Below are 13,940 nucleotides of genomic sequence, written 5' to 3'. Positions count from 1 at the left end.
GGAATTGCTTACTATATGTCCGGCACCATGTTAAGTACTATGGATAGAACGGTGATAACAAAACTAAAAAGACATGGTGCCAAACTTTCGTTTTTTAAATAATTCACCATTTTTTAAATATTTTATATTTATTTACTACACTGGGTCTTAGTTGCTCCACACAGAAACTTTAGTTGCAACAATGCAAACTCTTAATTGGGACATATGGGGATCTAGCTTCCTGACCAGGGACTGACCCTAGTGTCAGAGTTCTAGCCCCTGGACCACCAGGGGAGTCCCTCAAACTTTCTTTAAGCTTTCTCAATGCATGCAGTCCAAATGCCAGAACCTGTATTGCTAAACTCAGCCGCTATAAATCCAACCAGCACCTAGGGAGATGATCATTCTTAAGGGTCACATGGAACATGTCTCAGACACTGGGCCTTGATCATTCACTCTTCATTCAAAGGACATTTATAAATTTCTTTTATGTGTAAGACTCTGCTGTCTTCAAAGAAGCTAATGGTTGTTTAAAGTGTCAGAGCCTTTTTTTTCCAATGGCAAACTTAGTTTTCAAAACCAACATTAAGATCAAGAAGGTTAACAGGATGTGCCTCTGGGGGACGGATGAGTTCCTGATAAGGGTGAAGGTTGGGCCCTCTTTTCCCTGTGTCCTTTGAATTCTGTACCATGAACATGTATTACTGATGGAAACCAATGGAGTTAATTTTTAAACGGCTGGGTCTGTGCAGGTTTTGTTTTGGGGATGATGAAATGTTCTAAATTTAACCACGGTGATGATTATACAACTCTGTGAATACACCAAAATCCACTGAATTGCATACTTTAAGTGGGTGGATTATATGGTATGTTGAATTATCTCTCAATAAAAGAAAAAATAAGGTTAAGAAACAGAACTGAATATACCTGAAACTACCACAACATTGTATTAATGTACCTCAATTTAAAAAAAATCTGAAAATAATAAAAATTAACAAGAACTCACTGTGATTCAATGGTTTAACTAGCTAATTTTCAAGGAAGGTATTTAAAGTGGTGTGGACACTTATGAGCAAAAATACCTAACCCTTCTTCTACCTAGAGAAGGCGATTTAAACTATTAAATGATGATTAAAGAATGACCTAAGGGGCTTCCCAGGAGGCACTAGTGGTAAAGAACTCGCCTACCAATGCAGGAGACATAAGAGACGCAGGTCCGATCCTGGGTCAGAATGACACCATGGAGGAGGGCGTGGCAACAAATACCAGTGTTCTTGCCTGGAGAATCCCATGGATGGAAAAGCCTGGCAGGCTACAGCTCATAAGGTTGCAAAGAGTCTGAAGTGACTCACACACACACAAAGACTGACCCATACTCTGGAAGACAGATCACGCAAAAAATAATCTGGATTTGGGGGAAAAAACAGAGTAGAATCTGTCAGGTGAAGTTTTAATTTTTTAAGTCCCCTGGTCATTGGTCCACCACCAAAAATGTTCTACATTTAGTTTCCTAAATTACCTTCAGATAAACTGGTAAAACAGTCCAGGATGGCCCATGATGAAGGTAGGGACCAAAAGAACCTTCTCAGAACTTCACTAAGGGGCCAAACCGCAAAAAATAAAATAAACTGAGGTAGAATTAAAAAAAGTGGGCTTCCCTTGGGACTCAGACGATAGAGAATCTGCCTGCAATGCAGGTGACCCAGGTCCAATCCCTGGGTCAGGAAGAGCCCCTAGGGAAGAGAACGGCAACCTGCTCCAGTACTCTTGGAAAATCCCATGGACAGAGGAGGCTGGTGGGCTACAGTCCGTGGGCTCGCAAAAAGTCAGACATGACTGAGAGGCTAACACTTCACTTCAAACATAAATAACTGACTTTTTAAATTGAGTTAGTATATATTAACAGCTCATCAGGCTATTCATTCCAGAACTAAAGAACAGTTATCATATTTCTGAGCAACCTCTAACGGAGTCCTGAGCCTGGAATACAGATCCACTCTTAAAGAAGTCTTAGGAAGGAATTCCATGACCCCCGCATGCATGCTCAGGCAGGTCTGCTTCTTTATGACCCACATGGACTGTAGCCCACCATGTTCCTCTCTCCTATCCCTAGACCAGCTTAAACAGATCTTCCTGGGTAAGAGATTCCATGATCCCCCTACCACAGTAGATGCTCCCTGCTACCACGTCCCATTCCCATGGTAATACACACCACTCTACTGCTGGTACTTGCTTAATTACGTATTTTCCTTAGAAAAGAAGCCAGTCCTACAGGACCAAACCTGCCATACCTTACTTGGCACTTAACCAGGTCCCTCAGTTGAACCAAGGAACCCAGAAAACAGTTTATATTCTCAATTCTTCCAAGGGCAGCATATAACTAGCACCATCTGGCATGAATGGGAAGGATAGTGGAACCCCTAATTGACAAAATCTGCCGGATTAAGAGGTAGGAGGCAGATAGATGTCCCCACTCCCCACCTCCAGCAGACAGGGCAGACGCTCAAAGACAAAAACTGCAGGACAACCGAAAGAACAGGCTGGGCCCTGCCCAGACAGAAAAGAAGAGACCACATATTTCTCATTCCCGAAGTGAGGAGGCCTCCCTGACTACACATGCAAAGAAAGGCACCTTGGAGGTCAAAAGGGGAGAGATGCTAAGGGGTGCTAACTACCCATAGGCCTCTTTGGTAGAATCCATCTTGCCCAAGAGATGTGCAGGCACACACAGGAGGATCCTCCTGAGATAAATAGCAAATACAGACTCAGAACCAGGCAAAGCAAGATGACTGGTCAAAGGAAACCGGGAAGAAATGTCCCATAAAAGTGATTCAAACCACCATGGGGGTATGACTCTCTCTCTCGGCCTGCCTATTTGTCTATCCACAGGTACTGTACTCTTCTTCCTTCTAATAAACACTTCACTTGTGTCACTGCTTTCCGTCTTTGTGAATTCTCTTCTGCAAAGCCAAAGAGCCAGGGCCATGCCACTGACCATGAGGCAGGTGGCTAGGATTTGGTGCTGCCACCACTGCCACCCAACCCCAATCTCTGGTCAGGAACCAGAGCCCCACTTCAGGCTGCTGCAGGCCGAGGCCAGAGCTCAATTAGACACTCAGTTTAACTTCACAGAATGAATGTTGTGAATATAAGCTAAAATAGCTACTGGGATCAGACAGGTGGTAATGATGCTGACAATAATAACAGCAATACAACGTGCCAGGTGCTTCACCTGTATCTTAGTTCGTCCTCGGGACAATCATCAATAGTGTAGTGGGAAAGGATGCGCCTGACGACGCAGGAGACGCAGGAGACATGGGCTCGACCCCTGGGTCAGGAAGATCCCCTGGACAGGGAAATGGCAACCCACTCCAGTATTCTTGACTGGAAGACTTCAATGAACAGAAGAGCCTGGTGGGCTACAGTCCCCTGGGATCACGAAGAGCTGGACACGGCTGAGCCACCGAGCACTCACCACAGTTTTACAGATGAGGAGACAGAGGTACAGAGAAGTTAAGTTACTTAAAGCAAGTGATGGAGCAGGATTCCATTCTGGGATTCCCCTCCAAAGTCTCACACTCTAAACCACTGTGACAGAAAAGTGAAAGTGTTAGTCACTCACTTGTGTCTGATTCTTTGCACACCCATGAACTGTAGCCCACCAGGCTCCTCTGTCCGTTGGATTCTCCAGACAAGAATACTGGAGTAGGTTGCCATTCCCTTCTCCAGGGGATCTTCCCGACCCAGGGATTGAACCCAGTCTCCCACACTGCAGGTGGATTCTTTACTGTCTGAACCACCAGGGAAGCCTGTACTGTGACTAAATGGGCAAAGGCGGGGTGTGGCAGAAGGGAAAGTATATACTCATCTAAAGCAGCAGCCACTATTCAGCTCTAGTTAGTGAAATGCAAGCCCAGTGTGGCCAGACAGTCTAGTTTTTCAAGAAAGCCTGCCATCCAGACTTTCATGTGAAATCTCTTGGATGGAAAGTAATTCAGAAACTTTCAAACACAGTTCATTTGGGTCAAAAAGAACAATTTTATAGGCAGGATGAATATGTAAGTTGTAAATTTGTGATCTCCCAGTGGCCCCTATCTTTCCTCAAAAATATACAAGCCAAGAAATGCATATTCTTAATCTAAGCCCACATACCAGGGTTCCCCGGCATGCTGCAGTCCATGGGGTCGCAGACTCGGACACTACTGAGCTACTAAACAACTGAATCTAATCATAAGGAAATATCAGATACATAAGAATGCAGAGAGATTCTACAAAACAAATAGCCTGTACTCATCACAAAGGTCACTGCCTTACTCATCATAAATGTCAATATCTTAAAAGACAAAGAAAGGGTGAGGAAGCAATTTAAAGGAGATTAAAGGAGACCAGATTAAAGAATATTAAAAGAGACCAGAAATATAACAATTAAAGGTAACATACAACCCTGGATTAAAACCTGGACCAGGTAAACAAAACTGCTATGAAAGATACTATTAGGACAATTAGCAAAATTTAAATATGGACTTTGGGCTAAATAAGAGTTATTTTATCAGTTAACTTTTCTGAAATTGACAATCAGCTGTGTTTATATACAAGAAAGCATTTTAGGAAATACATGCTGAAGTATTCAGGGGTAAAGAGGATTGATGTCATCAATTTACTCTGTAATGGTTCATAAAAAAAATAATAGTTCATGTATTTATATATAGGGAAAGAGAGAGCGAGCGCTGCAAAGCAAATGCAACAAGATGGGAGCAAATCTGGACGATAAGGCTGTGAGGGCTCTTTGTTCTACTCCTGCAGCTCTTCTATAAATTTTAACTCATTTCAAAATAATAAATTCTATCATCTGGGGAAAAAAAAACAACACAAAAATACGAGGGCAGCTTTATATCAGCAAAAGGTTCTTGGGGCAACCCTCAATCAAAGCCATACTTACTGGGTCCCTGGCACTATGGCCAAACCTAATCATGAAAGGGCAACCTATTCTAGTTTTCTTGCCTGAAAAACCCCATGAACAGAGAAGCGGGCTACAGTCCATGACATCGCAAAGAGTGGGACACAACTGAGCGACTGAGCACAACTCTAACTCAGCTTCTCAAGTACTAAGCTGAACTACCCTGCTGCATGCCTTATTTTAACAATTCATTTTAAAAATTCATGAATATACTTTGGCACCCTCTTCTGTTGTTAACACAAATTAAACAGATGCCATCGTAAAAAGCTATTTACTCCAAACTTTTTATTCACCCTCCAGACATGGGAACTATACAAAAGTCTATGACATAAGCAATCACAAGAAGAAAATGTAATCTATTTCAGAGAAAAAAGGAAAACCGAAAGCAATTACCCATGATGGGAGTAAAAAGTTTAAAAAGCAAACAAGAAATCTTTGTGACCTTAGGATAGGCAAAGACTTCATAGATATGACACAAAAAGCAAGAACCATAAAAAGAAATATTGATAAATCGGATCTTTATCAAAATTAACAATTTTGCTCTTCAAAAGACCATTACATAAAGAGAGACAGTATTCACAATACATATCTCTAGACTGATATCTAGAAAATACAAACAACTCATAACACTTAATATTAAGAACATAAACCAACCAAAAAAAAAAAGAGCAAAAGATGTGAACAGACACTTCACCAAAGAAGATTTATACCTGGTCAACCTACACAAGAAGCAGTTTCACATCACTGGACATCAGAAAAAGGAAATGTAAAACTGCTCTGAGATACCACTTCACACCTGCTTTCATAAAGATAGTGACAAGTGTTGACGAGGATGTTAAGAACTATAACCTTCAAACAGGAATATTAAATGATGTATCCACATTGGAAAGCACCATGTCTTAGACCATTTAGGCTGCTGTAACAAAATACCATAGACTGGGTGGCTTATCTACAGCAGAAATTTATTGTTCATGGTCTGAAGGCTGGAAGTCCAAGATCTGGAAGCCAGCATGGTCTGGTTCTTGTAAAGGCCCTCTTCCAGTTTCAGACACCCAACTGAAGCATGTATCCTCACATGGCAAACAGGGCAAGGGAGATCTCTCAGGCCTCTTGTAGAAGGGGACACTAATTCCATTCCTAACCACCTAATCATCTCCGAAAGGCCCTACCTCCTAATACCATCACCTTGGGGGTTAGAATTTCAAAAAGAGAATCTGGGGGGAACACAAGCATTCAGACCTTAACAAACAGTACAGCCAGTTTCTTAAAATGTTAAACAGGTTTACCGTATGACCCTGCAATTCCACTCCTAGATCTCTATCTAAGAGAAATGAAAACATAGGTATATATAAAAAGTAGAACACAGATGTTCACAGCAGCATTATTTGTAACAGCCAAATAGTGGAGACAACCCAAACATCCATCAACAGGGGAAGGGATTAAGACACTAGAGTACTCCATTATTCAGTAACAAAGAGGAACAAAGTACTCATACATGTTACAAGATGGAAAAAGCTTGTCAAAGAGATATTAATTCTCATTAGTCATCACTAAAATGCAACTTAAAACCACAATGAGACACCACCACACACCCACTGCTGCTGCTGCTGCTGCTGCTGCTGCTGCTGCTAAGTCGCTTCAGTCGTGTCCGACTCTGTGCGACCCCATAGACAGCAGCCCATCAGGCTCCGCCGTCCCTGGGATTCTCCAGGCAAGAACACTGGAGTGGGTTGTCATTTCCTTCCCCGACACACCCACTAGAAGGCCTAAAATTTAAACAACAGACAATACCAAGTATTGGTGAAGATAGGAAGCAACCAGAGCTCTCATACTCAGCTGATGGAAATGTCAAATGGTGCAGCAGGTTTGAATAGCACGCCCAAAAAGATATGTCCAAGTCTTAACCACTGGTGCCGAGAAAGCAATGGCACCCCACTCCAGTACTCTTGCCTGGAAAATCCCATGGATGGAGGAGCCTGGTGGGCTGCAGTCCATGGGGTCGCTAAGAGTCGGACACAGCTAAAGAGATTTAGCATAGCATAACCACTGGTGCCTGTAAATGTGACCTTATTTGGAAAAAGGGTCTTTGCATATGGAATTAAGTTAAGGACCTTGAGGATCAAGAAATTAAGATCATCCTGGATTTAGGGGAGGCCCTCACTGCAATGACTGGTGTCCTTACAAGAGAAAGGACACAGAGAAATGAGACAAAAACACAAAGAAGGCAGTGACAGGGAAGACTAGAGCAGAGATTGGAGTTACACAGCCCAAGCCAAGAAATGCCCAGAGTCACCAGAAGCTGGAAGACTCAAGGAAGGATTCTCCCCCAGAGCAGAGCCAACAGGGGTACTATGGACCCCTTGATTTCAGACATATCTCTAGAACAATGAGAGAATACATTTTTGTTGTGTTTAGACAGCAAGGCTGTAATTTCCCTGAAGTTCTAGTGGTTAAGACTTTGCCTTCCAACGTAGAAGGTGTGGGTTCGACCCCTGGTTGGGGAGCTAAAATCCTCTATGCCCTGTGGCAAAGAAAGAAAAAAACCAAGAAACATAAAATAGAAGCAGTATTGTAGCAAATACAATAAAGACTTTAAAAGTGGTCCAAGTTAAAAAAAAAAAAAAGGAACCATTTTTTTTTAAAGGGACATTGTGGTAACTTGTGCCAGCAGTCCTGAGAAACTAATATAAATGGGAGAATCACTTTGGAAAACTGTTGAGCTGTTTTTTATAAGATTAAACACAGAACTACCATAGGACTCACCAAGTGGACTCCTGGTGTTCCTCCAAAAGAAATGAAAACGCAGACTTACACATGAATGGCCGGAGCCACTTCCTTCATAATAGTCTCAGAAACAATCCAAATGTTCAGCAACTCATGAATGAATAAACAAATGTGTCAGAGCCACACGGTACACAGTCAGCAATAAAATGGAACAAGCTATTGATACAGGCCTTCCCTGGTGGCTCGGAGGTAAAGAACCCACCCGCCAAGCAGGAGACACAGGTTCAATCCCTGGGTCATGAAGATCCCCTAGAGAAGGAAATGGCAACTCACTCCAGCATTCTTGCCTGGAGAATCCCATGGACAGAGTTCCATGGACTGCGGGCTCAGTACATAGGGTCACAAAGAGCTGGACATGACTTAGCGACTAAACACACAGTAGAGATACAGGCAACGACGTGAATAAATCTCAAAAACCATGCTGGTTAAAAGCAGACAGACTCAATAATACACAGAGTATATGTCCATCTATATGCAATTCTAGAAAACACAGACTTCATCTACAGTGATAGAAAACCTATTAGTGGTTGCTTGGGAGCCAAGGTAGGGGAAGAGATTGACTGCAAATCAGCAAGAGGAAATTATTGGAAGGGATCAAAATGTTCTCTGTATCAACTGTGGTGGTAGTTTCACAGGTGTAAACATCTGTCAAAACTCATCAAATTGTGCACTATAAATGGGTGCTATTTACAGTATGGAAAGTACACCTCAATAAAGTGGATTAGAAAAAGAGAAAATAATTTATGATTAAATGAACATTTTCTATTTAAGATTTAAAACTTGCTTTCCTATACTTTGCTCTAACCAGTAATATTTCTCAAATAACTTCTAAATAAAGATCAAAGAAATTTTTAAAAGTAAACAGGCAGACAACTTGCTCTATCATTTCAACATGTTTTACGAGCAGAAAATGGAAAAAAGCTTTGGAATGAGAAGACCTTGCTCTGGGCCCTAGTTTCACATAGCAACCAGGTGACCTTGGGCAAGTTTTAACTTCTACAAGCCTTGGTTTCAACATCCATCAGATGTCAACAACACTAAGCTATCTTAGAGGCAACTGTTAGAGTTTTAAAAGAATCAAAGCTCCTTTGAACAAGGATTCAATCTTAGCCAAAATCAGAATCCCAGGGTCTGGCAAATGTGCTGTGCTTAGTCGCTCAGTCATGCCCAACTCTTTGGGACACTATGGACTGTAGCCACCAGGTTCTTTGTCCATGAGGATTCTCCAGGCAAGAATACGGGAATGGGTTGCCATGCCCTCCTCCAGGGGATCTTCCCAACCCAGGGATCAAACCCAGGTCTCCTGCATTGCAGGTGGATTCTTTAGTCACCAGGGAAGCCCAAGAATACTGGGGGAGGTAGACTATCCCTTCTGCAGGGGAACTTCCTAACCCAAGAATCGAACCAGGGTCTCCTGCATTCCAAGGGGATTCTTGCCAGCTGAGCTACCCGGGAAGCCTGTCAAGCAAATAATAGGTGCTAAATAAGTCTTTACAAAAGAAACGAGTAACTTTCAGTGTAAACCCAAAAGGTAAGAAAGACATCATGCACAATACCATTGTGTGACATTTGTTTCTTTGAACTACTGTAGATGAATGCAGAAGGATCTTTCTCCTTTGCACCTATCTTTACAGGCTTCCCTGGTGGCTCAGTGGTAAAGAATCTGCCAGCCAATGCAGGAGACGCTGGTTGCATCCCTGGGTCAGGAAGATCCCCTGGAGAAGGAAATGACAGCCCATTCCAGTATTCTTACCTGAGAAATTCCATGGACAGAGGAGCCTGGTGGGCTACAGAAGTAGCCTGGTGGGGTCACAAGAAGTCAAACATGACTTAGCGACTAAACAACAACTCATCTTTATATACTGCCTTATCACATACAGGTTCAAGCATGAAAACTTCAGGACTCTAAAGAAACTTTGCTATAACTCAGGTCACGGTGGTGGTGGTGGTGGTGGTGGTGTAGTCACTCAGTCCTGTCTGACTCTTTGTGACCCCATGGACTGCAACCAACCAGGCTCCTATGTCCATGGGACTTCCCAGGCAAGAACACTGGAGTGGGTTGCCATTTCCTTCTCCAAGGGATCTTCCCAATCCAGGAATCAAACCCACATCTCCTGCACTGCAGGCAGATTCTTTACCACTGAGCCACCAGCAGAGCCCTAACTCAGGTTATATTATATAAATATAAATATAAATATATATGTATATATATATACACACATACACATGGAAGTCGCTCAGTCGTGTCCGACTCTTTGCGACCCCATGGACTGTAGCCTACCATGCTCCTCTGTCCATCGGATTTTCCAGGCAAGAGTACTGGAGTGGGTTGCCATTTCCTTCTCCAGAGGATCTTCCCAACCCAGAGATTGAACCTGGGTCTCCCGTATTGTAGGCAGACACTTTACCATCTAAGCCACCAGGGAAGTCCTAACTCAGGTTATAATACAGTATGTTTTATATCTTCAATCCATAGAGGTCCTGCCCTAAGACAAAGCAAAGTGAGTTCACTTGAGGACTCCAAATTCTGACAGCATAAACAGCGTCTGGTTCATTTACCAATGGCTCTCACTTCCAATAATTGCCTAATACAGAATGAGCAACAAACAGCATGTATAAAGGCCCTGAATATTCACTGGAAGGACTGACACTGAAGCTTAACCTCCAATACTTTGGCCACCTGATGCAAACAGCCAGCTCATTGGAAAAGACCCTGATGGCGGAAAAGGCTGAAGTCAGGAGGAGAAGGGACGGAAGACAGAGGACAAGATGGCTGGATAGCATCATTGATTCAATGGACATGAATTTGAGCAAACTCCGGGAGACGGTGAAGGACGGGGAAGTCTGGAGTGCTACTGTCCACAGGATCACAGAGTTGGGCATGACTTAGTGACTGAACAACAACAACAACCAAAAAAAAACCTGTAACCAGATAAAGCAGGGGAAATAGGGACTTCTCAGAAGGCCAATGTGGTTGATGGGCAGGGAGCAGAGAGGGGTCACATCTATTGAGGCTGTGGATGATGCAAGTAGAGTTTAACACTGTGCAAAACGTCGTAGGTCATGTGAAGTTTCCTTTTTATCCGAAGAGCAACAGAAAGCCATGAAAGATTTTGTTTGTTTGTTTTTGGCCACGCCACCCAGCTTGCAGGATCTTAGTTTCCCCACTGGGAATCAAACTCAAGACATTTCAGGAGCCCCACTGGACCACCAAGGAATCCCATGAAAGATGTTTAAACAGTTGGTTGACAGAGGAGTTAAGAAGGAAAGGACCATGATTGCATTTGCATTTTGAAAAGCTCACACATTACAGTGTGAAGAAGTGTCTTTTGTGGAAGGGGGACAAAAGGGGACCAAGGAGCGACTGGATTTAGAAGTGAATATAGACCAATAAGGAGATCACTGGAACAGTCCACTGAAGAGGTAATGGTAGTGGTAGCCCGGTCCAAGGTGGTGAAGAGGGAAAAAAGTGAAGAGATTACCAATATTTTTAGACAAATTGATAGGACTTGATTTGGGGAATGAGAGGAACACTCAATTCTTGAGCCTCAAGTCTTCATTTGTAAAACCCGACTCTTGATAGTCCATCTGTATAATATCTATCTTGCAATCTGCTGTGATAAGAATATGAAACAATATAAATATTATGGAACCGCAGAGTCTGATGCGTAATAAATGCTAAAAAAAGAAAATTCCATAACAATTATTATTGTCATCGCTTGGAACAACTGCTACAGCATGAACCCCTCAAAGTAGAAAACGGTATTGTAGTTAAAACGCCACATCCGCTGTGCGGAAGACACAGAACACAGATAACTGTTTCAAATACATACATCTGATCGCACAGATTATCTCACCTCACCCGATCTCAATCCACAGAAATCATTACCGAAGAGCATCTAACAGTCCGGTAAACTGAGGCACAAGGGTAGCTACAAACTTAACCAAGGAATGAAGTGCAGAAGCAGAACAAGGAAACAGGTGTCTTAATTCTCATGTCAGTCGATCCACTAGGACTAGGCCTGCATCCCGAGCAGCACGTATTCAAAGCCCCCAAAGTCTCTGGCTCCCTTGCTGACAAGGCCTTGTAACCCCTTCGCTTAAGACCGTGGGTCCGCTTGCCATCCAACCAAGCCCTTCCGGTTCCCAGACCCCAGCTACAAGTGCGCGAAAGATCCCAGACTCGGGTGAGCCCAAAATACCTTAGCTTCGCGCTCTCGTTCCTCGGCCGTCGGGGTCCGCTTCATGCTGCCGATATAGCCGCCTTCGCCACTACTAACCGCGTAGATTCCTAGCCCTGGACCCCGCCTCCTCCATGTAGTTCTCTCGGCGTCCTGCTCCCGCCTGGCGCCATTCTCCCTCGGAAAGGAGAGAACTACCACTCCCAGGGTGCACCGCGGTAAGGCCGAAATGCGCCTCGGGGTTGGAAGCTGGAGAATTTCCCAGGTTCGACAGCTGGACGAGCGTAGTCTGCTGCTCAGCGAGCTGGCCGGCGAGGGCCCGAAAAGAACTACAATTCCCAGAAGGCAACGGTACCTGCCATGATTTCCCGTGCTCCTCTCGGCCGGCCGCCTCACAAGCCGTCGGCGCTATAGCAACGGTAGCTAGCGGCTGGGAGAGAGTGGCGGTGAGTACACCCGGGGAGTAGAGGGGTGCAGGTAGCCGACCCTCTACCTCTAGCACGGGACGGGGTCGTGGGGTCTGCTCTACCTCCTGGAGAAGGTCTTGGCGTTCTGCTCACGTGAAGAGCAGCCCAGCACGAGACACCTCACCTACTCAGGCCTGAATCACAGCCCGCCCATTATCCCGACTCCCAGCATCTGTTTGAAATTTTCTATCCCAGCCCTGAACCTTAGTTGATGAGGGGTGAGGCTAAGTACAGGCTTATCCAGGTCCTTCTTCAGGCAAAAGGTCACCTGCAAGTAGTTCGCTCGTTGCCTCAGTAGATATGAATTTGAGCAAACTCGGGGAAATAGTGGAGGACAGGGTAGCATGCGGTCCGTGGGACTGTGAAGAGTCCGACACGACTTAGCGACTGAACAACAACAACAAGGAGATGATTGAGAAGCTCCTAAGCCTCCCAAGTAACTTGTTTGCTTCATTATTTACAATTATTTGTTTATCGTGAGTACCCCATAGCCTATGAACTCCGTGACGGTGGAGACTTTGGTTACTCTTTAGTCTTAGTACCAAGTATTCATTTATTCATTCCATAAACATGAATACTGGCGACCAACCTGTGCCCTGAGGCACTGTTCTCTACCAGCTAGGAACAGGACCGATGCGGGTCTCAAGATGCTTCTACTTTATTAGTGTAGAGGAAGTAGTAATGAAGATAGTGCAAGGAAGTGCAAGTGTTAGTCACCCTGTCATGTCCGACTCTTTGCGACCCCACGGACTGTAGCCCGCCTGGCTCCTCCATCCATGGAATTTTCCAGGCAAGAAAACTGGAGTGGGTTGCCATTTCTTTCTCTAGGGGATCTTCCCGACCCAGGGATCAAACCCGGGTCTCCCGCATTGCAGGCAGACTCTTTACTATCTGAGCCACCAGGGAAGACCAATGAAGATAGTAAATAGCAGTAAATATGATCATCTCAGGCTTCCCAGGTGGCACTAGTGGTAAAGAACCCACCTACCAATGCAAGTAGGCATAAGAGATGCGGTTCGATCCCTGGGTCTGGAAGATCCCCTGGAGGAGGGCACAGCAACCCACTCCAGTATTCTTGCCTGGAGAATTCCATGGACAGGGGAGCCTGGCAGGCTGCAGTCCATAGGGTAGCACAGAGTTGAACAGGACTGAAGCGATTTGCTTTGCACACATAATAATCTCAAATGGAGATGATGGCTATAAAAGAAATAAACAGTGCTGAAGTTGGGAGGAAGAGTACGGTAGCATAGGATGCTAAGGGAAGGCTTCTTGGAAAAAAATGTTTGAGCTGAGCCCCCAAAAATGAGGAGCCAGCTAGTGCAAAGACCTTGAGCAAGGCAAGGGTACCATGGATTTGAAGAATCTAGAGAACAGTGCGGAGAAGGCAATGGCACCCCACTCCAGTACTCTTGCCTAATCCCATGGACGGAGAAGCCTGGTGGGCTGCAGTCCATGGGGTCTGCTAAGAGTCGGACACGACTGAGCGACTTCACTTTCACTTTTCACTTTCATGCATTGGAGAAGGAAATGACAACCCACTCCAGAATTCTTGCCTGGAGAATCCCAGGGACC

General features: G+C 44.3%; 1 protein-coding gene across 1 annotated transcript in view; it reads right to left on the bottom strand.

Moving 5' to 3' along the window:
• The window catches only part of FTO (FTO alpha-ketoglutarate dependent dioxygenase), a 427,008-nt gene extending 414,992 nt beyond the window's left edge, over positions 1-12,016 (bottom strand). Inside the window, exon 1 of the mRNA XM_068991921.1 lies at positions 11,923-12,016. Coding sequence (XP_068848022.1) covers positions 11,923-11,967 — 45 coding nt within the window. The 5' untranslated portion in view covers positions 11,968-12,016. The remainder of the gene's footprint in view (positions 1-11,922) is intronic.
• Between the last annotated feature and the right edge of the window lie 1,924 nt (positions 12,017-13,940).

The sequence above is a fragment of the Capricornis sumatraensis genome, chromosome 20 (assembly GCF_032405125.1).
Source record: "Capricornis sumatraensis isolate serow.1 chromosome 20, serow.2, whole genome shotgun sequence".
NCBI lineage: Eukaryota > Metazoa > Chordata > Mammalia > Artiodactyla > Bovidae > Capricornis > Capricornis sumatraensis.
Note: the sequence above shows the minus strand (reverse complement) of the source record. Positions and strands in the feature narration are given on the sequence as shown.